This window comes from Tasmannia lanceolata, unplaced genomic scaffold (genome assembly GCF_043159265.1).
Source record: "Tasmannia lanceolata isolate RefF3 unplaced genomic scaffold, GAP_Taslan_0.1 ptg000018l, whole genome shotgun sequence".
Lineage (NCBI taxonomy): Eukaryota > Viridiplantae > Streptophyta > Magnoliopsida > Canellales > Winteraceae > Tasmannia > Tasmannia lanceolata.
The window spans coordinates 25,728,668-25,752,100 of record NW_027518695.1 but is presented as its reverse complement, the minus strand read 5'-3'; the positions used below and the strand labels follow the sequence as shown (position 1 = coordinate 25,752,100).

At 39.1% G+C, this 23,433-nt stretch overlaps 2 protein-coding genes across 2 annotated transcripts in view; one reads left to right on the top strand and one right to left on the bottom strand.

Moving 5' to 3' along the window:
- LOC143850223 (uncharacterized) overlaps window positions 1-23,433 on the top strand; it is an 81,604-nt gene that overhangs the window by 23,582 nt on the left and 34,589 nt on the right. The window lies entirely within an intron of this gene.
- On the bottom strand, window positions 17,758-18,711 carry LOC143850225 (uncharacterized). Its single transcript, XM_077359490.1, has one exon. The coding sequence runs from the start codon at window positions 18,709-18,711 to the stop codon at window positions 17,758-17,760; it is 954 nt and encodes a 317-aa protein (XP_077215605.1).

Genomic DNA, 23,433 nt, shown 5'->3' with positions numbered 1-23,433 from the left:
AGACAAGGCTACCGAGTTTTGTTTTTTGCTAAACCAAGACACTAGAGACCTTCCAAGAAATTGACAAGTGCCACTTGTGCTTTTTGTATCAATTCTACAACCGGCAAAGTCGGCGTCTGAAAATCCTACTAGGTTGAATTCATTCGATCGTTCATACCATAAACCTAAAGAAGTTCCTTTGAGATATTTAAATATCCTCTTAACGGCACTCAAATGAGACTCTTTAGAAGCCGATTGAAACCTAGCACAAATACATACGCTAAACATTATATCCGGCCGACTAGCGGTCAAATATAATAGACTACCTATCATTCCTCTAAACTTTTTCTCCTCAACCGGTTTGCCAATTTCGTCATTTTCTAATTTGGTGGAAGTACTCATATGAGTTGGCTTGATTTGTGAGCTATCCATGCCAAATTTCTTAAGGAGTTCCTTAGTATACTTCTCTTGGTAGATGAAAATTCCATTTTTACTTTGTTTGATTTGAAGTCCTAGGAAATAGGTAAGCTCTCCCATCATACTCATCTCAAACTTTTTTTGCATGAATTGTGCGAATTCTTCACACATCTTTTCATTGGTAGCACCAAATATTGTATCATCTACATAGACTTGAACAATAAGCATATATTTTCCTTTTCTTTTAATGAACAAAGTTTTGTCAACCGTGCCCATTTGAAAGCCACTCTCTAATAGGAAGGAGCTAAGCCTCTCATACCAAGCTCTAGGAGCTTGCTTTAGACCATATAAGGCTTTGTCCAACCTATATACGTGATTAGGGTATTTGAAATCCTCAAAACCGGGAGGTTGTTCAACATAAACTTCCTCCATAATATACCCATTTAGGAATGCACTCTTTACATCCATTTGATACAACTTAAAGTTTTATGGGAGGCAAATGCAAGTAGCATCCTTATGGCTTCCAATCTAGCAACCGGAGTAAAGGTCTCATCATAATCGATACCTTCCTCTTGGTTGTAACCTTGGGCTACCAATCTAGCTTTATTCCTTTGAATATCTCCATGCTGATCGAGTTTGTTTCTAAACACCCATTTAGTCCCAATAATTGGGTGATCACTAGGCCTAGGAACTAACCTCCATACTCTGTTTCTCTCGAATTGGTTTAGTTCATCTTGCATAGCAATCATCCAAAATTCATCATTTTCAGTTTCTTTTATGGACTTGGGTTCTATTTGGGAGATAAAGGCCGTGTTGGCACAAATATTCCTATAGTGAGATCTTGTCTTAACTCCTTGTGAGGTTTCACCTATGATTTGAGTAGAAGGGTGACTAGACATGATTCTACTATGTTTGGGAAGACCTTCAACTTGAAGTTCTTCTATAGGTTGACCTTCTAAATCAAGATTTTCTAAGGATTGAACAATAGACTCTACTTGGCTATGAGGCTATAGAGGATTGACACCGTCATCATCTTCATTAATGACTTTAGGAGGTTCAAATGACTCATCAAATTTGACATGCACGGATTCTTCCACAACTTGAGTTCTTTTGTTGTAGACTCTATAAGCTTTACTATGGGTTGAATAACGTAAGAAGATACCTTCATCGGATTTTGAATCGAACTTGTGCAAGGTGTCTTTCATGTTTAATATAAAACATTTACAACCGAAAACTTTGAAGTAGCTAACTTTGGGGGGTGTTCCACTCCATAATTCATAAGGTGTTTTGTTAAGGTGAGGTCTAATAAGCACTATATTTAAAAGATAGCAAGCCATGTGAACAGCTTCCGCCCAAAAGTTTCTTGGAACATTGTGCTCATTTAACATGGTTCTAGCCATTTCAATAAGTGATCTATTTTTCCTTTCAACTACCCCATTTTGTTGGGGAGTTCTTCGAGCCGAGAAATTGTGCTTGATTCCATTTTCATTACAAAAGGTATCAAACTCAATGTTCTCAAACTCGGTTCCATGATCACTTCTAATTTCATTTATGAAAACCCCTTGTTCATTTTGAATTCGCTTGCACAAGTTGACAAATTTCTTGAAGGTTTCATCTTTACTAGTTAAAAACAATACCCAAGTGAACCTAGAGTTGTCATCAACAATCACATATACATATCTACTGCCTCCTCTACTACTAGTCTTCATGGGACCAAATAGGTCCATGTGAAGGAGTTGTAGTGGACAAGAGGTAGATAATACACTTATGGGTTTAAAAGAGTCTTTAGCATGTTTTCCATGAATGCAAGCATTACAAACTTTATCTCTAATGTATTTAAGTTTAGGTAACTCTCTCACAAGATTCTTAGAAGATAATCTTGAAATCAAATCCATATGAGCATGACCAAGTCTCCTATGCCATAACCAAGGGTTATCATCCATGGCGGAAAGACATTGGATGTTTTGATTTTCAAGGTCTTCTAATGCTAATGAATACATATTGCCATCTCTATATGCAACAAATTCAATTTCATTATTCTTAGCATTCAAAATCTTACAACTATCTTTTTCAAAAAGAACTTTGTGACCAAGATCACATAGTTGACTAATGCTTATTAAATTAAATGACAGACCGTCAACGAGCAAAACATGATCAACCTTAATGTCCTTAATTTTAATGCTACCTTCACCGATGATTTTGCTTCTTGTATCATCTCCAAAGGTGACATTTCCTTGATGACTCATGGTGACAAAGGCGAACTTGGTTACATCTCCCGTCATGTGCCTTGAGCAACAGCTATCCAAGAACCACTTGTCCTTTGAGGGTTTTCCTTTCAAGCACACCTACAAGAATCAAAGCTCATGTTGAAGTTTTAGGTACCCACTTTTTCTTGGGTCCTTCAAGGTTAGCAACATCATAAAGCTCATCTTTTTTAACCCACATAAATTTAGATGCCTTTGATTTCTTAACATTGCATGCAAACCTTAAGTGTCCTATTCTACCACAATAGTGACAAGTAGGAATAAAGGCACTAGTGTTAGCATGGATGTGGGAGGAATTTATTATAAACTTATTTTTAAATGAAGTTTTTCCTTTAGAAAAGGGTTTGTAACCAAGACCATTTTTTTCTAAAGAGACAAGCTTATTTTCAAGAATTTCATCTAGTTTGTTTTTGCCACATGAGAATTTTCTAAACGTTAAATCAAGTTCTTTGCATTTCAAAACAAGTGTCTCATTTTCCTCTTTCAAGCTTTTGTTTTGAAGGATTAATTTGTCTATTTCTTCATTCAAAGCTTTGTTTTCCAAAATCAATTTTTCACTTGTATTGGTTTGCAAATCGAATTCCTTTTTCAAGAGCCCAAATTTCCTAGTGATATCTTGTAAGGATTTTTTTCATTGTTTTGTTTTTGGCAAGTTGTAAATCCAAATTTTCATGAAGTTTTTCACAAGCAAATATTAGTTCATCATTAGAGAATTCATGAGACATATCATCAACATCATTTACCTCGGATACGGAGATATCTTGTGTCACATCGGCGAGTCCCATGAAGCAAAGGTCATCTTTATCCTTTCCGTTGGATTCATTTCCGGATGAAGCACTCCCTTCATCCCAAGCCGCCGCACACAAAGCCTTTTTTCATTCCTTCTATTCTTCCTATCCTTGTCATTGTTGTTGATGAGTGGGCAATTTGGTCGTATATGACCAACCTTGTTGCACTTATAGCATCTCATCTCCTCTTTGCTTGAAGGCCTATTTCTTCCTTGGCTAGAGTTGCCTCCTTTCTTGAACTTGAGAAATTTCTTGAATCTCTTGGTGAAGAGAGCAAGATCATCTTGCGTGTCATCTTCACTCTCTTCCTCTTCACTCTCAACTCTGGCTTTGAAAGCTATTCTTTTTCTTTTTGTATCTTCCTTTTGTTTGTTTAAGGTTTCTCTTCCTTTTAAAACCATTTCAAAAGTTATTAATGAACCTATTAAGTCTTCTAAGCCCATTTTTGAAACGTCTTTTCCTTCTTCAATGGCGGTGACCTTGGGATCCCAGTCTTTAGGTAATGACCTAAGTATTTTGGTAACTAAATCCTTGCTAGACAATTGTTTACCTAATGATCTCAACCCATTTGTTATGTTTGTGAACCTAGTATGCATTTCGGCAATGGTTTCATTCGGATCCATCATGAATAGTTCATACTCTCTCAAGAGAAGATTCATCTTGGACTCTTTCACTTGATTTGTCCCTTCATGAGCTATCTCTAACATATCCCAAATCTCCTTAGTGGTTTCAAGAGTAGAAACTCGATTGAACTCCTTGGGAGATAAGGCACAAATCAAGGCATTCATTGCTTTTGCATTGATAGTGGATTCTTTTCTTTCATTTTCATCCCATAGTTCCATATCAATTCTAGTTCATTATATCCATTTTGGATACTTCTCCAAACATCAAAATCTAAGGATTTTAAAAACACTCTCATTCTAGCTTTCCAATATGCATAGTTTAAGCCATTGAAGAATGGAGGTCTAGTAGTGGATTGCCCCTCATTGCTATGAGAAAAGGTTGCCATTTGGATATTTCCCTTGTAGGTTTTCAAAGAGAAATCCTATGTAAGAGCCTATGCTCTGATACCAAGTGAAATTCCACTTAGCAACCCAAGAGGAGGTGAATTGGGTTTCTTTTCAAATTTTAAGGATTTTGAAAACTTAGATTGCACTAGTTTTAAATTGAATAGGAAATCAAAAATAGTATTTAAAGCAATAGTAAAAAGCTTACCACAAGAGAAGAGGTGAAGAGACAAGGAAGCTTTGACACAAGGATTTTTATAGTGGTTCGGTCTTAGCTCAAGACCTACTCCACTCTTCTCAAGTTACTCTCCTTGAGGATTCCACTATCTTCTCCAAGGAACTTAAATACGGCGTTCCTTCCGCCTTGTACAAATCGAGCTTCACGCTCCAAGGGTCTTCTACGGCGCCCTTTGTGCCAAATACAAAGAAGATGAAATGAAAAAGCTTGCTTGCCTCTAGATAAGCTAATTTAAAGTAAAGCTCACTCACTCTCACAAGAACAAGATGAACAAATGAAGGTCCTAAAGTCTCTCAAGAATAATCTAAGGTAAATGGCACAAGAGAGAGATTGAGAGTGAAGATCTTGAAGAGAAGGAGAATGAATGCCTTTTACTGCTCTTAAAATCTTTGTAAACTCCTTAGGTAGTGTTCCAAGAGTCCCTAGGTTCATATATAGAGGGGAGAAAAATACACAATTTTTTCGCTCCCCAACGGTCTTCTTGGACTCCGGGCTCGGAGCTCCGAGTCTATTTTTTTTAACCTGGAACAATTCTCGGAGCTCCGAGAATATTCTCGGAGTTCCGAGAAGCCTACGACAACAGATATTTTCTTATATTTTTGCTGTTTTTGTTTGGGCTTTTGGAACTTTAATTTTTCAAGTGAAATGGAATGTCATGAGGGTCCAACAATGTTGGGACACCACTATGATCATTCACAAACCCATTAAGTTCTAATTAGTTTGATTTTAAATCTCCTTTGTGCCATAGACTTAGACTATACATTAAGGACCATTTACATTCTAAATTTACTTGGTCTTCAATCTTATTGGCACCTTGTAGAGGCTTTGACATGTCTTCACTCAACTCCATTAATGCTTGAGCCAAGCTTGAACTTTTGAGTTGAATGCCATTCTTGTGCTTGAGTTCAACCTTGTCTTTGAATACCTTTGAGATGGTGATGCCTTCTTCATGCCTTTGAGATCCCTTTGAGCTTGAATGAATTGCCATTTGTCATGCACTCTTGAGGATGCTATGCTGTGAACATTATAACTTTGCCAAAGGAAATCATTAGTGTATAAAACCTTTATTTTATAACAAATTGAGTTTGTTAATCATCAAAACATTTCAATAGGAGTACTTATTGAACCCTTGGGCTAACAATTAGCTTATACAAAGAAAGGGTAGCAGTTCGCTAGATTGAAAACTCAAGAAGACAATCCAGTCAGGGGCAAAGACTTTCCAAAAAGTGAGCTGATAAGCATGAAAGGAGTTTCCTCGGTTATGAAGAACTCTGACGTTTGAATAGTGTGAGAATTCCAGGCAAAAGCTGAGGCAAATGGTTTGCTAGACCAGAAACCTGGAATGCAATAATCATGAGTTCCAATCAGAGGAGATTCGAAGAGATGGAGAAACAATCACTACACAGGGCAGGATCTTGGAATCCGAGTAGTGTCAGTGAGACTTACTTTGACACCTCCCTAAACTAGGGGCATTAAAACTGAACAATCCAAAGGGGCTAATAACCATGACAAAAATCCTGATGGAGAAAATTATTGCCTCTTGACATGGTTTTCAAAATTATTCTGAGAGCGGCTAGCCTTACCATTTAAAAATACGCATCAGGTCTAAGGGTGAATCAAAAGTGAGTCGAGTCTCTCGAATAATGTACGTCTTCTTTGATAGAGTCCTTGAAAGTCTGTTCCTCATTCATATTTGTTTTCCTTCAAGATCCAAGTCGTCTGGCACTGGAAGAATGGGTGTATACATTCTGAAGTGATAAAAATGAATAAACCCCTAGTTTAGGTATCAGAGAAAGGCAAGAGATATCCTGTTCAGACATGGCGAAGATGTCAAATTTCAAGCAGTAGGTGGTGGAAAGAGTGAACCTCAAATAATGGTCAATAGAATAAGAAATTTTTCTTGCTCAGCCATCATCCTATCTTGATTCCAAAGAAGAAACACATGTAAACCCAAATTTTCTTACCTATCATGGTTCTACTTTCCTTAGGACTCTTGTCATGGAAGTATAATACACTAGGGGCATCTTTTGTGACTTGCATCATAAAAGATATCAAGCAGAAAAGGCAATAAATGCAATATTTTCAATAAGTTGAGATAAGAGAGATGCGAGCACATCTAAAGCCAAATCTCTAAACTCCTCAAATGAGCCCTCTTTCTAAAAGAGTCAATTTTCAAAGAAAAATCAATTTTCCCAGCGGACTCTAGAATTTGCTCCCACAAGCTTCAAAACCTTAGCATAATGCTTTTCACCTGTCAACGAAAGGCCAATATCCAAATCCCTGCAAATTATTTGAGTCCAATTCTCAGCAAGAAACTCGTACTCCCAATTTCCTCGGCAAGAGGCAATCAGTCTGAAAAAATCATTCAAAATCAATCAATTATGAGCAATACCCGTTGGTTCCCAAGGCTCTTAGTGGTCTACTATCCAGGTATACCATGGACCCTTGCTTCTTGAGTGGCTCTTCGTGATCTGTCTTCTACGATGTATCATGGACCCACTATCCTTGTCATTTCTTGGCTCTTCACGGAGTATTGCCGTGGACCCTTGATTCCTTTCTGCTGGGCTCTTCGTGGCTTATTGCCATGGACCCCAGATTCAATGCTTGGCTCTTCATGGTTTCTTGACATGGACCCTAGATTCACCCCGAGTGAAAATACCATATTCTCCCTGAGAGCATCCACCCCGAGTGAAAATACCAGATTTTCTCCCTGAGAGCATCCACCCCGAGTGAAACAACCAATTTCTCCCTGAGAGCATCCACCCTGAGTGAAAATACCAAATTTTCTCCCTGAGAGCATCCACCCCGAGTGAAGAACCAAATTCTCCCTGAGAGCATCCACCCTGAGTGAAAAAACCAAATTCTCCCTAAGAGCATCCACCCCGAGTGAAAATACCAAAAATTCTCCCTGAGAGCATCCACCCCGAGTGAAAAATACCAAATTTTCTCCCTGAGAGTATCCACCCCGAGTGAAGAAACCATATTCTCCCTGAGAGCATCCACCCCGAGTGAAAATACCATTTTCTCCCTGAGAGCATCCACCCCGAGTGAAGAAACCATTTTCTCCCTGAGAGCATCCACCCCGAGTGAAGAAACCGAATTATCCCAGAAAACATCAGCACTGAGCAAAATATCAAAATTCTTCCTGAAAGCATTCGCTCCAAGCGTAAAATCAATTTGTCTCTTTGAAAAGCAATCGCTCCAAGCGTAAAATCAATTTGTCTCTTTGAAAAGCATTCGCTCCAAGCGTAAAACCAATTTCTCCCCGAGAGCATTCGCTCCAAGCGTAGTACCTATTCTTTGAAAGCATTCGCTCCAAGCGTAAAACCAATTTCTCCTCGAGAGCATTCGCTCCAAGCGTAGTACCTATTCTTTGAAAGCATTCGCTCCAAGCGTAAAATCAATTTGTCTCTTTCAAAAGCATTCGCTCCAAGCGTAGAACCAAAATTCTTCCCGAAAGCATTCGCTCTAAGCGTCGAACCCAATTTCTTCCTGAAAACATTCGCTCCAAGCGTAAAATCAATTTGTCTTTCTGAAAAGCATTCGCTCTAAGCGTAGAACCCAATTTCTTCCAGAAAGTATTCGCTCCAAGCGTAAAATCAATTTGTCTCTTCGAAAAGCATTCGCTCCAAGCGTAGAACCAAAATTCTTTCTGATAGCATTCGCTCCAAGCGTAGAATCCAATTTCACCTGAGAGTTTTCGTCCTGAATGTAAAATCAAATTTCTTTTTGAGAGCATTCACCCCGAGTGAAGAAGCCAAATTTTCCTTGAAAGTTTTCGTCCTGAACGTAAAATCTAAATTCTTCTTGATAGTATTCTCTCCGAGCGTAGAAAGAACCAAAGTCTCTGAGAGTACCGAGTAAACAACCAAAATTAACCATTCCATCTGAAGACCCCTGAGGCAACCTTTCCAAATGAAGACCCCTGAGGCATCTCTTCCATTTAAAACCCCTGAGGCATCCATTCCATATCACAACCCCTGAGGTATTTGATCCTTCCAACAGTTCAATGTTCACAAAATCATCTTCTTCATTCTTCTTTCTCTCCAATCAATTTTAAGCCAGTCAAAATGGGCTGTCTGTTCAGCTTTGACATTCGCGTGACAAGCACGCTTTGCCAAAGAGGGGCATCTGTAGACACCCCATTTTGATCGTGCCTTAAACCTTCCAATTTTGTGCAAAACCCCATCAAATCAATGAGCTAGGGTCCCAAAATTCACCCTAAGCTAGGTTAGGGCCCCAGCTAGGTCCCTGCAAAGTTTCGTTGAAATCCGAGCGCGTTTGCCTAGCGAACAAGTCGAGCAAAGTCGTAGTGCAAGTTCAGAAAAGGGGGGCGAATTATCCTGAATGGTGTTTGAACCTGGGCCGAATGGGACAAGAGTTACGGGCGTGCCTTATCATGTTTTTGTGCGCCCATCAATGGGGTGCCAATATCGATTCTGAAAATTCTCTATAAATACTAGTTTAAGTCATTTTTTTAAAGAAAAAGAAAAAGAAAAAAAATCTGTTGGAGAAAGAGAGAAGTAGAGAGCGAGAGAGAGAGATCCCCATTTTTCTTCGATCATCTCCGATTGCCATTTTCCGGCAAAAAAATCATCTGCTGCGATTTCATTTCTTCCGGGAAAAAGGATCGGTATCACCTTCTCCTTCTTCTCTGGCAAGGCTCAGATCCTCTTCTCCGGTGAGTTTGTCAGAGCTCCGTCCAAGGTTTCAATCCTTTAAATCTCTTTTCTTTTAATACATCTGTTGTTTCCTCTTAGCTAGAAGCCCTAAATTTCTCCAAAAATTCAAATTTTATTGTTGAAACCTCAGCTCCGGCCATTCCTTTAAACTCCGAGAGAGATCTGCAATCTTAGAAAAGAGTAGGAGATCGGAGAGGAGCCTCATTTTTAGATCTGAAAAATCTTTGAGAGAGCGAGAGAGAGAAAAAATTTGGCAGAGAGAAAGAGCAAGAGATTTTTTTCCCTAAATTCTTGAAACCCTAGCTTATCTCTTTCTTTTCTCCGATCGAAGCTCATTTTTTCCAGCGAGTCTCCGGTAAGCTTTCTGGCCGGATTTTTACTTTGATCATCTTGTTCTCTTCATTCCTGTAGCAGATCTTATTTTCTTGAGCTTTGATTGAGATTTGAGCATCCTAATCTCATATTCATTTTGTAAAACTCTAGATCCAGTTTTAGGAACCTTAAATCTATCTCATTTCTATCATTTTCATCCTTCTAAACCCTAGAACTAGGTCACAAATTTCAGATCTGCCATATTTTCCTCTATAAAGAACCTTCGATCCAGTGTTTTTTGAAATGAAGAGCTTTAGATATACATCATCACTTGTTAAATACATGCTTCTAATTTTATGAGTGAAGATCATCTAGTTTGGATTTGAAAATTTCCTTTTGGAACTTCAATTTAGTTCGGATAGTACGGATCTAATTGCAATAATTTCAGCTACAGTAAGATTATTCGTCAGATCTGGTAAATCTGCTATTCGGTGAAAGATTTTGCTTTGGGAATTCTCTACATTTATAAGCACCTATTTCGATTTGGATATTGCTTCAGCTCAACACAGGTGAGTCGATTCCATTTTTTTTAGTTTGATTTTTTAGTTTTTCTTTAAATTCATCAAATTTCTCATTAATAATGGTTTTTCTTGGATGAGTTGTGGATCTTGTTTATCGAGTTCTGATTCGTGTGCCTGTAATATTTTATGGTTCATAAGATTTTTTCATTGAGAATTATTGTTTCTTGTTAAGTTGTGGATTTTGCTTATAAAGTGCTGATTTGTGTATGAATTTTATAGTCTACATGAAATATAAATTTTGTCAATACTAAATAATTATTACCAGATAAATTCATTTGATTGTTTTACAAGTTGCAAATAGTTGCTAGCCCAATTGTGCTAATGTATAATTGATGGACCTGGGGTAGGGAAAAAATGTTCATAAATTCATTTCTTAATGTATTTCAAGGAGGAACGGTTCTCGTCAAAACCATACTATGCATAGCATGTATTGATTATTTATACTTGATTATATTTTTAGTCCAAAATATAACACCTGTTGCTTTGTCACTTTTAGTATGTGTTGATTCGAATGCAAGGAGAAACGAAGTAGCACCCATGCTAGTTGTTTTACCTTGTTTTGGTGCTAAACAAATCTAACTTTGTTGTCCATGATCGAATGAAAAGCATCTGATAAAGGTTAGGGGATTTGCTTAGTCCAAATAACTCTCCCCTCTTTTTATTTAAGACTAACCTAGTCTTTTCGACAAGAACCTTGAATATCAGAAGCCCATTCATTGTAAGGGCAATGAAAGGGATATCTAGAGCCCTCTTTTAGGAGACAAGCTGTGTCTCAGGAAAATCAACCCCCTTTGGAGACAAGCTTTGTCTCATTAGCGAGTCATACATAGGAGACTACCCAAGTCTCAAGTAGAACACCTCCTTTAGGTTAAAGACCGACTTGGTCTGTTAAAAACTGTACCCATCTTGTCTTTGCAAGGGCAATGGAACCCATCTCTGTGTTTATGAGACTAGCCTAGTCTCACTAGCACCCTTCTTATCTCCTCTTCTTTTAGGAGACTAGCCTAGTCTCATTGGCACTCCCCTCTTAGGGTTGTGCACTAGGAGTCAGTCCTATCATCATAGGGGTTAGGATTCTATCCAACCTCTCATCAAATCATGTGATCTTTATCCACTCTTGCAAGGTATAGGATGCTGTCCAACCCTTGCAGAGTTGTTATTCTGTTCATTCCTCGCAAAGCATAGGATGCTGTCCAACCTTTGTGGGATATCAGGAGTCGGTCCTCCTCTTATGATGATAGGATTCTGTCCTCTTGTGTCAAAAACCATCAAAAACATCTGAAAAACCAAAAATCTCAAAAATCTTGAGTCCTTAGGAGTAGTTAGGAATTCTGTTCCGAACTACGTTGGCTTGATCCCTTTCAACAGGGTACGTAGTGCAGCTTGGGATTCATATCCCAAGTCCAGCCAAACCTTTAAAAATAAACATTTCAAATCTTCCAAAAAAATACAAAAATTCTTCAAAACCCTTTTAAAAAAGATCTTCCCCTAGAGTTAGGAGTCCGTCCTAGTTGTTTGAGGTGTGTTAGAGTTAGGAGGCTGTCCTGATTTGTTTGATTTGGTGTGTCCTGTCGTGTGAGTGTCCCTAGAGTTAGGAGGCCTCGAGTCGATCGATTAGACATTTAGTCGAACCGATGGTTAGACTAGGAAGCATATAGTCAGCCCATGGTTTTCCTTAGGTTGCACAGCCTAGTTACACATAGGATGTAGGGCCCAGCTGCATTAGCTTAAGGCTAATCAACTTGCATTAGTTGGGGCATATAGAGAGTCCTAAAAATTACAATTCACATGAACTTAAGTGATCGTACAAAAAAAAAGCTTTAAAAAATCAGTTGAGTCTAGTGGATCGAGTCTAGGATAGCAGTTCTAGATAGTTAGGCATAGTAGTTAGAATAGGTCATCGAACTACGTTAACTCCGATTCTTCCCGAGGCCGGGATACGTAGAGCAGCTGGGATGGACGGCCATCTTGGTCCGAGTCAAGTCACATTAGAGTTAGGATTTGTCTTGTCCTGTCATATATAGGATTGATTTGTGTTTTATGTTTTGATGTGTTTTCTTACTTTCATGTATAGATCCTATACCTTTAGCAGTAGCATGCATGTGTTTGCACATCAGAACTCAGACACCAATTAGGTATGACACTCATAACTTAGCTCTTTAGGCTTGTCCCTCATAACCTAGCTATTATTAGGCGACATGTAACGCCCCGGATTTTTGGAAATACCAACTCGGTGCGTAGAAGAATATTACATCATCTTTTTCAAACACTTTCATTATTTCCAAGATCTCAAATGCGTAGAAGAATATTACATCATCTTTTTCAAACACTTTCATTATTTCCAAGATCTCAAATACAACAACTACGTTTAGAGGGTTTACAGAAATTAGGTCTAACTTATTACATCTTAATTAAAGACATAGTTGGTATATATTTAAAACATATTTGTCCTTTAGAACAGTTCTGCATTCAACTTTAGCATTCTTCATCTTTCATCTATACTTCACCTGGGGGTTGGAACAATAAAACAAGAAAAAGAAAGGGCTCAAATAGCCCAGTAGGGTATAAACAACAAGTGATGTAGAATTGTCAAGCTCATAAGAACATGATATTTTACAGATAGGACATCTCACATTATAAACATGGAAAGAAAGAATAAGCACAACATACTTTCCAAACGTATAGAGAAAACTTACAGAACTGATATCAAGAATTATATATATATAATTATATATATAGACTTCATTAAGCATAGATGCTTTCATTCATAGCCATATCTCGGCCCATTCATCGCCATACCTCGGCTCATAATCCTCTAGATTTACACTCTCTAGAGTTGTCTTTACCCACGTGCACATGGAGGACTATAACGCGTCCACCCGTCATCATATCATAACCCAGTCCATATCCAGAATTAGGGTATCACAAGATAAACCCTAAACATAAACATATCTCACGGAAACAAGTTTCGAGGATACAAAATAGAATTATAACTTTATCAGTAAAATCATTTATCTGAAAGGAATGGGGTCTGAAAGAAAGGATCCCCCTTGGATTCTCATCAGTTGTGGATCTTAGAAGGATAGAAACTCTTATAGCAATTGCGTATAAAGATAATCAAAGAATATGAAATATTCACATCCAGTATATCAAAAGAGAATCAATGGAGAAAACTCTTACATATAGCAAAAGAGAATCAATGGAAGAAAACCCTTACATATAGCAAAAGAGAATCAATGGAAGAAAACCCTTACTTATAGCTTTCCGATCACAGGTTTGTTTGAGCTTACACCTTGGAGTGGATAACCTGCAAATATATTCTAATTTTATCAAATTCATGTTTTAAGGCAGTGTCCTTTCTGTCCAGGTAATGTCCATCTATGTCCAAAATAATGTTCCCTGTGTTCAGTGTTCTTTCTATTAAATTTTTAAAATCATGGGGCCCAGCATGCACTATTCATATGGACCCCACATGTTACTATTCATGTGGACCCCACAGGTTACTATGCTCAGTAGTTCACCATTCTTTGATTTAGTTTATTTCTTGGCTACTATGCTCAGCAGTTCGCCTTTCTTTGATTAAAGTTTACTTTACGGTTACTATGCTAGCATTTCACCGTTCAAATAAGATGATAAAACTTGCATAATCTATAGCAAGTTATCGCCTCTTATGCATGCTTTATCGTAATATTTACATAGGTGGTAGAACCAACCATATTACCCATAATAAATACTTTAACTATTTATATGAAAGACTTACCTTCGTAGTGATGAAGTGGATTTCCTTTTCCTTCTCCTCTCTCTTTTTTTCCCTCTCTCTCTCTTACTCTTTCTTCTCTGAATTTTTTTAGCTCTACTAGGGTTTGTCGAAATAACAAAATGAGAGCCTCTATTTATAGATACTACATTCTTAAATTCACAACTACTCTCTTAAATGCTTCTCTTAAATGCTTTTACAAAAATATAGGAATAGTAAAGGTATAAATAAATGAATAGTAAAGGCTGCTTGAATAGTAACAGGATGATTAATATTATTTAATTATTATTTTCGTCAGTGAAGCGCAACTGCTTGAATAGTGGTTGTGGAGTGACCCGCTTAACCAATGAGTTAAAGAAAGTGGTTGCGGTGTGTCCTTCTGGTAGTGGTTCCCACTAGTGATGGGTCCCGCTGGCGTTGGGTCCCGCTATTTGTGGGTCCTGCTTGTTGTGGGTCCCACTGGTGGTAGGACCTGCTTGTGTGGGGCCTGCTGATGTGGGACCCGCTTGTGTGGGGCCCGCTGATGTGGGACCCACTTGTGTGGGGCCCGCTGTTGGTGGGACCCGCTTGTGAATAGTACTCGGTGGGTCCTACTGTGAATAGTAATTTTGAATAGTTTATCTCAATAGTGAACTTGCATAGTATTTCTGCATAGTAATCTTACGTAGTATTTTTGCATAGTAATCTTGCATAGTGACTATTGTGAATAGTAATTATGAATAGTGACTATTGGTAATATTTAATATGTGTAAGTATCTACTCATTTTTAGTTGACATCTGGGACGGTGGTTTAGTGGTAGGAAGCCGTTCAATCCTCGCTCAGCGTTGGGTTCGAATCGCGTACGCCCCATTATGCCAGATGTCCTCATGCCCGATTAACTCGGGGAAAAATGAGTAATGGCCGATGATTACCCACCTATGAGGCCATTTTTATTTATTTGTATATATATATATATATATTACCGGTTTTTACATTCTACCCCCCTTAAAAAAAATTTCGTCCTCGAAATTTTACATACCTTAAGAAGTAAATAGATGAGGATACTTTTGTTTCATCTCCTCCTCCGGTTCCCATGTTGCTTCCTCGGTGGCTTGGCTCCTCCACAGAATCTTCACCAGTGATATTCTTTTTGTCCGAAGAATTTGTTCCTTTCGATCAAGGATTTGTACTAGTTGCTCTTCATAAGACAAATCTTGTTCCAACTGCATTGGTTCTGTTTGCAGTACATGTGATGGGTCCGCCAAGTATTTCCTTAAAAGTGAGACGTGAAACACATTGTGAACATGTGACAAGGCTGGTGGCAAAGCTACACGGTATGCTATTGGTCCAATTCGTTCAAGTATTTCGTATGGTCCAATATATCTGGGACTGAGCTTCCCTTTCTTTCCGAACCTTATCACACCCTTCCAAGGTGATACTTTTAAGAATACACGGTCACCCACTGCAAACTCTAGGTCTCGACGTCGATGATCCGCGTAGCTCTTCTGTCTGCTTTGAGCCGTCCTCATATGTTGTTGGATCATACGTACTTTGTCAGTAGTTTCTTGTACTAACTATGGGCCTAGAAGTTTTCTTTCTCCGACCTCATCCCAACACGTCGGTGTTCTACACCTCTTACCATAGAGAGCTTCATAGGGTGCACTCTCTATACTAGAGTGATAACTGTTATTATAAGAAAATTCAACCAATGGTAAGTGTTGGTCCCAATTACCTTGGAAGTCTATTATGCAAGCTCTAAGCATATCCTCCAGTGTCTGAATTGTCCGTTCGGATTGACCATCTGTTTGAGGATGAAAGGCAGTGCTGAAGTTCAACTTTGTCCCCCAATGCTTTTGTATACTCCTCCAAAAATTAGATGTGAAGCGCGGGTCACGATCAGACACAATGGATGCTGGTATGCCGTGTAAACGGACTACTTCTTTGATGTAGAGCTTTGCCAATTGATCTAAGGAAAAATTTTCTCGTATTGGGATAAAATGACCTACCTTCGTCAGTCGATCAATGATGACCCATATTGCGTCATTTACTTTCGTAGTCCTCGGTAGTCCCGTAATGAAATCCATTGCTATCATATCCCACTTCCATATACGCACCTCTAGTGGTTGTAAGGCTCCCTTTGGTAGCTGTCGTTCTGCTTTAACGTGTTGGCAAACCAAGCATGTAGACATGAACTCAGCAATCTCTCTCTTCATATTATTCCACCAATAATGGGTTCGAAGATCTCGATACATCTTCGTACTCCCTGGGTGTATGGAGAATGCCGAACTATGTGCCTCAGTTAACAACTTCCTTCTTAATTCTGGATCGGAGGGCACACACAGTCTTGTGTTGAATCTTAAGATGTCATCTTTATCAACATTGAATTCGGAAAGTTTGCCTTTCCGAATTGCTTCGATCTTTCCTTTTAATTCAGGATTGTCGACTTGAGTGGCCTTGATTTTCTCCAATAGTGATGGTTGAGCAACCATCTGTGCTATGTAGCCCTTGGTTCGCGGTGCTACTATTTCCATATCCAGTTTTCTCAGATCTTGGAGTAAATGCTTTTGAGTGGTTAGCATTCTTGCCAAGGTTCCGGAAGTTTTTCTACTCAATGCATCTGCCACTACATTCGCCTTTCCAGGATGATAATGAATGGTGCAGTCATAATCCTTTAGTAACTCTAGCCACCTTCTTTGTCTCATATTAAGCTCCTTCTGGGAAAATATGTATTTGAGACTCTTGTGATCAGTATAAATTTCACACTTTTCCCCGTAGAGATAATGTCGCCAGATCTTCAGTGCAAAGATTACTGCCGCCAATTCCATATCATGCGTGGGGTAGTTTTGCTCGTGGTATTTTAGTTGGCGTGATGCATAAGCTATAACTTTTTCATTTTGCATTAATACGCAGCCGAGCCCTTCTTTTGATGCGTCACTGTAGATCACAAATCCTCCGGTTGGTGTTGGTAATGCTAGCACAGGTGCGCTGACGAGTCTCTTCTTTAACGTTTGGAAGCTTTCCTCGCATTCTTTGGTCCAGATAAACTTCGCGCCTTTCCGAGTTAATTTCGTTAATGGATTTGCTAATCGAGCGAAGTTTTCCACGAACCTTCTATAATAGCCGGCAAGTCCCAAGAAACTCCGAATTTCTGTTGCTGTCGTGGGTCTTTGCCATTCTTCAACGGCTTTAGTCTTCGCTGGATCCACAGAAATTCCTTCTCGGGTGACTGTGTGACCCAAGAACGCCACTTGCTGCAACCAGAATTCACATTTACTGAATTTGGCATACAGCTTCTTCTGTCGAAGTGTTTGTAAAACAATCTTCAGATGTTCCTCATGTTCTTCGCGACTCTTAGAATAGACAAGAATGTCGTCGATAAACACCACGACAAACTTGTCAAGATAGTCGTGAAATACTCTGTTCATTAGATCCACGAATACGGCTGGGGCATTCGTTAGTCCGAATGGCATGACAATGAACTCATAATGTCCGTATCGCGTGCGGAACGCCGTCTTTGGAACGTCTTCCTTCTTTACTTTCAGGTGGTGGTAACCAGATCTGAGATCGATCTTGGAGAAGTACATGGCACCTTGAAGTTGGTCGAACAAGTCGTCGATTCTGGGCAACGGGTACTTGTTCTTTATTGTGACATTGTTCAGTTCTCGATAATCAATGCACAACCTCATTGATCCATCCTTCTTTTTTACGAACAGGACGGGAGCTCCCCAGGGTGATACACTGGGCCGGATGAATCATTTGTTTAATAGTTCTTGCAGTTGCTTCTTTAGTTCCTCCAATTCTATCGGCGCCATTCGATACGGTCTTTTGGATATTGGATTTGCTCCCGGTACTAGCTCGATAGAGAACTCCAGTTCTCGATTCGGTGGGGCTCTTGGTAGATCGTCAGGGAAAACATCCACGTACTTTTGCACAATAGGCACGTCCTCCATTTTCATCTTCTTTTTACTCGTGTCCACAACTTGAACTTGAGCGAGATATCCTTCACAGCCCTGTTTTAATAATCGTCTTGCCTGCAACGATGATATTAGTGCTGGAGTTTTGTTTCTGTCAAGGCTTTTATATACAAGTTGGGGTTGATCAGGAATAGTAAACCTGACTTCTTTCCTGTAACAGTCTATGTTAGCATGGTTTAAAGTCAACCAATCCATTCCTAATATAACATCGAATTCTAAAATAGGTAAGGAGATAAGATCTACCGATAAGTTTCTACCACAAATATCAACAGAGCATGCTCGATAAACTCCTGATGTAACTAGAGAATTTCCACCAGGCGTTTTAACAGAAAGTTCAAGATCTAACTTCTGAAGTGGTATGCTCAAATGCTTGGCAAACTTTGGTGAAACGAAAGAATGCGTAGAGCCAGAATCAAATAATATATGTGCATTCTTCGAACTTACAGACAAAGTACCTGTCACCACATCATTCGTTGCCTCCACTTCAGCAGTTGTGATAGCAAAAGTACGGGCCTGTCCCCTTGGCTGTTGCTGTTGTTGTCGACCTCCTCCTACTGCTCTAGGCTTGGTGCATTGATTTGAATAGTGTCCCATTTCGTTACAATTGAAACACTTGATGTCTGGGTGAGCATTCAGAGTCTGCTTGAGGGTTGGCTGACTGTTCCGAGTCAAAGTTGGATTTTGTTCCTGTTTTGGGACCGTCTTGCAGTCCTTTGCCACATGTCCTTCCATTCCGCATTAGAAGCATTTTCGTGTCCCCACGTAACAGACACCTCCATGTCTCTTTCCACATTTTGAGCAATGTTGCTGGTCTCCTGCTTCCTTGACATTAGGTCTCTTTGTTCCAGATCCTCCTGGTTGGCTTTCATTCGTTCTCTTGACGCCGGTCAACTTGTTTTTGGACTGCTGAAAGTCCAAATGTTCAATTTCCACTTTCAAAGCACATCTCACCACGGCTTCGTAGCTTTGAAAATCTAAAGCTGCTAATGCTCGCCTGACACTAGGCTTTAATCCGTATTGGAATTTGTCCACCTTTGAACGTCAGTCACTAGATGGGTTGCATATCGAGCCAGTCTTGTGAATTTTGCTTCATATTGGGAGACTGTCTCTCCCTCTTCTTGCTTTAATGAAATAAATTCTCTCACTAGCTGAGCTTTTAGTGGTTGTGGGAAGTATTTTTTGAGGAAGATTCTTTTGAATTCATTCCAACACATTGCGTTCATTTCTTCTTCGGTTTTTGTATTTCGGACTAAATTCCACCACTGATCCGCGTCACCGTCCAATCTATACGCCGCCAATCTTACACGTTGTTGACTGGTGCAGTCAATCACCGAAAAGATCTTTTCGATGGAGTGAATCCATCTTTCAGCTTCTAAGGGATCTGTAGTTCCCGAGAAGGCAGCAGGATGTTGCCTTATAAACTGTTCCAGTATAGCTCCTTCGTTTTGAAGTGGAGCAGATGGGGCTCGTTGTTGGTTCATGTTTGCTGTCATTGCTTGGGCTAGCTCTGCCAATGCAGTGGCAATGGCATCATTTCCTGCGTTGTTGTTTCTAGCGTTGGCTGTAGGTTGTTCGTTTCTTGCTTGCCTTTCTCTGCGTGGCCTGCCACGTCCCCTCCTTGCCTCAGCCTCGATTGCAAAAATCTGTTCCTGATTCTCCACCATCTTCATATCATAGTATCACATTAGTAATCTAAATTATAACTCATATTTAAAAGCATTTATATACAGAAGTATCACAGAAGTCATAAATAGCACATAAGTTCTATATTAACCAACGACTAGCGGTATAGTTAACATATTCTAACTTAACATTTAGATAGGGTAAATTCTAATCCTATCTTTTTGAATCCTAATTTCCAAAATCGACTAAACTTCGTTCTGATACCAAATGTAACGCCCCGGATTTTTGGAAATACCAACTCGGTGCGTAGAAGAATATTACATCATCTTTTTCAAAAACTTTCATTATTTCCAAGATCTCAAATACAACAACTACGTTTAGAGGGTTTACAGAAATTAGGTCTAACTTATTACATCTTAATTCAAGACATAGTTGATACATATTTAAAACATATTTGTCCTTTAGAACAGTTCTGCATTCAACTCTAGCATTCTTCATCTTTCATCTATACTTCACCTGGGGGTTGGAACAATAAAACAAGAAAAAGAAAGGGGTGAGCTCAAATAGCCCAGTAGGGTATAAACAACAAGTGATGTAGAATTGTCAAACTCATAAGAACATGATATTTTGCAGATAAGACATCTCACATTATAAACATGAAAAGAAGGAATAAGCACAACATACTTTCCAAACGTATAGATAAAACTTACAGAACTGATATCAAGAATTATATATATAGAATTATATATATATACTTCATTAAGCATAGATGCTTTCATTCATAGCCATATCTCGGCCCATTCATAGCCATACCTCGGCTCATAATCCTCTAGATTTACACTCTCTAGAGTCGTCTTTACCCACGTGCACATGGAGGACTATAACGCGTCCACCCGTCATCATATCATAACTCAGTCCATATCCAGAATTAGGGTATCACAAGATAAACCCTAAACATAAACATATCTCACGGAAACAAGTTTCGAGGATACAAAATAGAATTATAACTTTATCAGTAAAATCATTTATCTGAAAGGAATGGGGTCTGAAAGAAAGGATCCCCCTTGGATTCTCATCAGTTGGGGATCTTAGAAGGATAGAAACTCTTATAGCAATTGCGTATAAAGAGAATCAAAGAATATGAAATATTCACATCCAGTATATCAAAAGAGAATCAATGGAGAAAACTCTTACATATAGCAAAAGAGAATCAATGGAAGAAAACCCTTACATATAGCAAAAGAGAATCAATGGAAGAAAACCCTTACTTATAGCTTTCCGATCACAGGTTTGTTTGAGCTTACACCTTGGAGTGGATAACCTGTAAATATATTCTAATTTTATCAAATTCATGTTTTAAGGCAGTGTCCTTTCTGTCCAGGTAATGTCCATCTATGTCCAAGATAATGTTCTCTGTGTTCAGTGTTCTTTCTATTAAATTTTTAAAATCATGGGGCCCAGCATGCACTATTCATATGGACCCCACATGTTACTATTCATGTGGACCCCACAGGTTACTATGCTCAGCAGTTCACCATTCTTTGATTTAGTTTATTTCTTGGCTACTATGCTCAGCAGTTCGCATTTCCTTGATTAAAGTTTACTTTACGGTTACTATGCTAGCATTTCACCGTTCAAATAAGATGGGCTACTATGCTCAGCAGTTCGCCTTTCTTTGATTAAAGTTTACTTTACGGTTACTATGCTAGCATTTTACCTTTCAAATAAGATGGGCTATTATGCTCAGCAGTTCGCCTTTCTTTGATTAAAGTTTACTTTACGGTTACTATGCTAGCATTTCACCGTTCAAATAAGATGATAAAACTTGCATAATCTATAGCGAGTTATCGCCTCTTATGCATGCTTTATCCTAATATTTACATAGGTTGTAGAACCAACCATATTACCCATAATAAATACTTTAACTATTTTTATGAAAGACTTACCTTGGTAGTGATGAAGTGGATTTCCTTTTCCTTCTCCTCTCTCTCTTTTTCCCTCTCTGTCTTACTCTTTCTTCTCTAAATTTTTTTAGCTCTACTAGGGTTTGTCTAAATAACAAAATGAGAGCCTCTATTTATAGATACTACATTCTTAAATTCACAACTACTCTCTTAAATGCTTCTCTTAAATGCTTTTACAAAAATATAGGAATAGTAAAGGTATAAATAAATGAATAGTAAAGGCTGCTTGAATAGTAACAGGATGATTAATATTATTTAATTATTATTTTCGTCGGTGAAGCGCAACTACTCATTAATGATAGTGGTTATGGAGTGACCCGCTTAACCAATGAGTTAATGAAAGTGGTTGCGGTGTGTCCTTCTGGTAGTGGTTCCCACTAGTGATGGGTCCCGCTGGCGTTGGGTCTCGCTATTTGTGGGTCCTGCTTGTTGTGGGTCCCACTGGTGGTAGGACCCGCTTGTGTGGGGCCCGCTGATGTGGGACCCGCTTGTGTTGGGCCAGCTGATGTGGGACCCGCTTGTGTGGGGCCCGCTGATCTGGGACCCACTGTTGGTGGGACCCGCTTGTGAATAGTACTCGGTGGGTCCTACTGTGAATAGTAATTTTGAATAGTTTATCTCAATAGTGAACTTGCATAGTATTTTTGCATAGTAATCTTACGTAGTATTTCTGCATAGTAATCTTGCATAGTGACTATTGTGAATAGTAATTATGAATAGTGACTATTGGTAATTTTTAATATGTGTAAGTATCTACTCATTTTTAGTTGACATCTGGGACGGTGGTTTAGTGGTAGGAAGCCGTTCAATCCTCGCTCAGCGTTGGGTTCGAATCGCGTACGCCCCATTATGCCAGATGTCCTCATGCCCGATTAACTCGGGGAAAAATGAGTAATGGCCGATGATTACCCACCTATGAGGCCATTTTTATTTATTTGTATATATATATATATATATATTTTACCGGTTATTACACGACAGTTCTTTCATTTCTTTTTTATGTGTGCTTATTAATCATCTCCGAGACATGCATGATTAGATAGACATTTTCTCGGAGATATTCGTTCTCATTTCATATGACTTTCGCCCAAAACTGTCAAAATTATTAAGTAAATGGCATAAGAGACCAGGTGTTTGTACTTGAGCGGATGAGATGCTCTTTGGACATTCCGAATTCGTAACCAGGCAAGAACCCTCTTTTATATCTCTGGTTATCCGTTGCAACAGAGCATAGTATGGGATCCTTGGCCCACTTCCTTGGATGGCGACTCTTCTTTGTTTAAGGTACGCCTCGAATCTGGGCTTGTCCTCGAATCGAGAGGTATCTCACCTTTGTATCGCCACTCATGCTGTGAGGGGCACATTCTTTCGAGAGTTCCTTGGTAGAGCTCTCCATTCACGTGGATGATCCTGAGACTGTTTGTGTGGGGCCAGTCCCTCCGCTTCTCTCTCGGATCGGGGTCCAGAATATTTTACCAGTGAAATTCCACGGATCAATATATTAGGTTATTGTTGGTTAAAGTGTAGCAAAATGAGGGTGTCTACAGGATGGTCCCCCAAGCATGGATTCATCATTGGGACCATCATCGTGCCAAACTATAGCTAGTCTGATCTTGGAAAAATGGGATGTCTACACAAAGATACTACAAATAGGGGTGACCTTGGGGCTGTTTTTTGTAAGGGTGCCTTTGGTTTATCATTTATCCCTAAAAACCCTATGCCTCTTGAATGTCATCCGATCCGTTGATCTATGCCAAATGCGCTTGACAAAAGACCCCGGCCCTAGATCAAACGATACTCATTAAGGGTTCAACTAAGTAAATCTAAATCGTTGATTTTGTACTCCTTTCAGAATGGGATGAATATC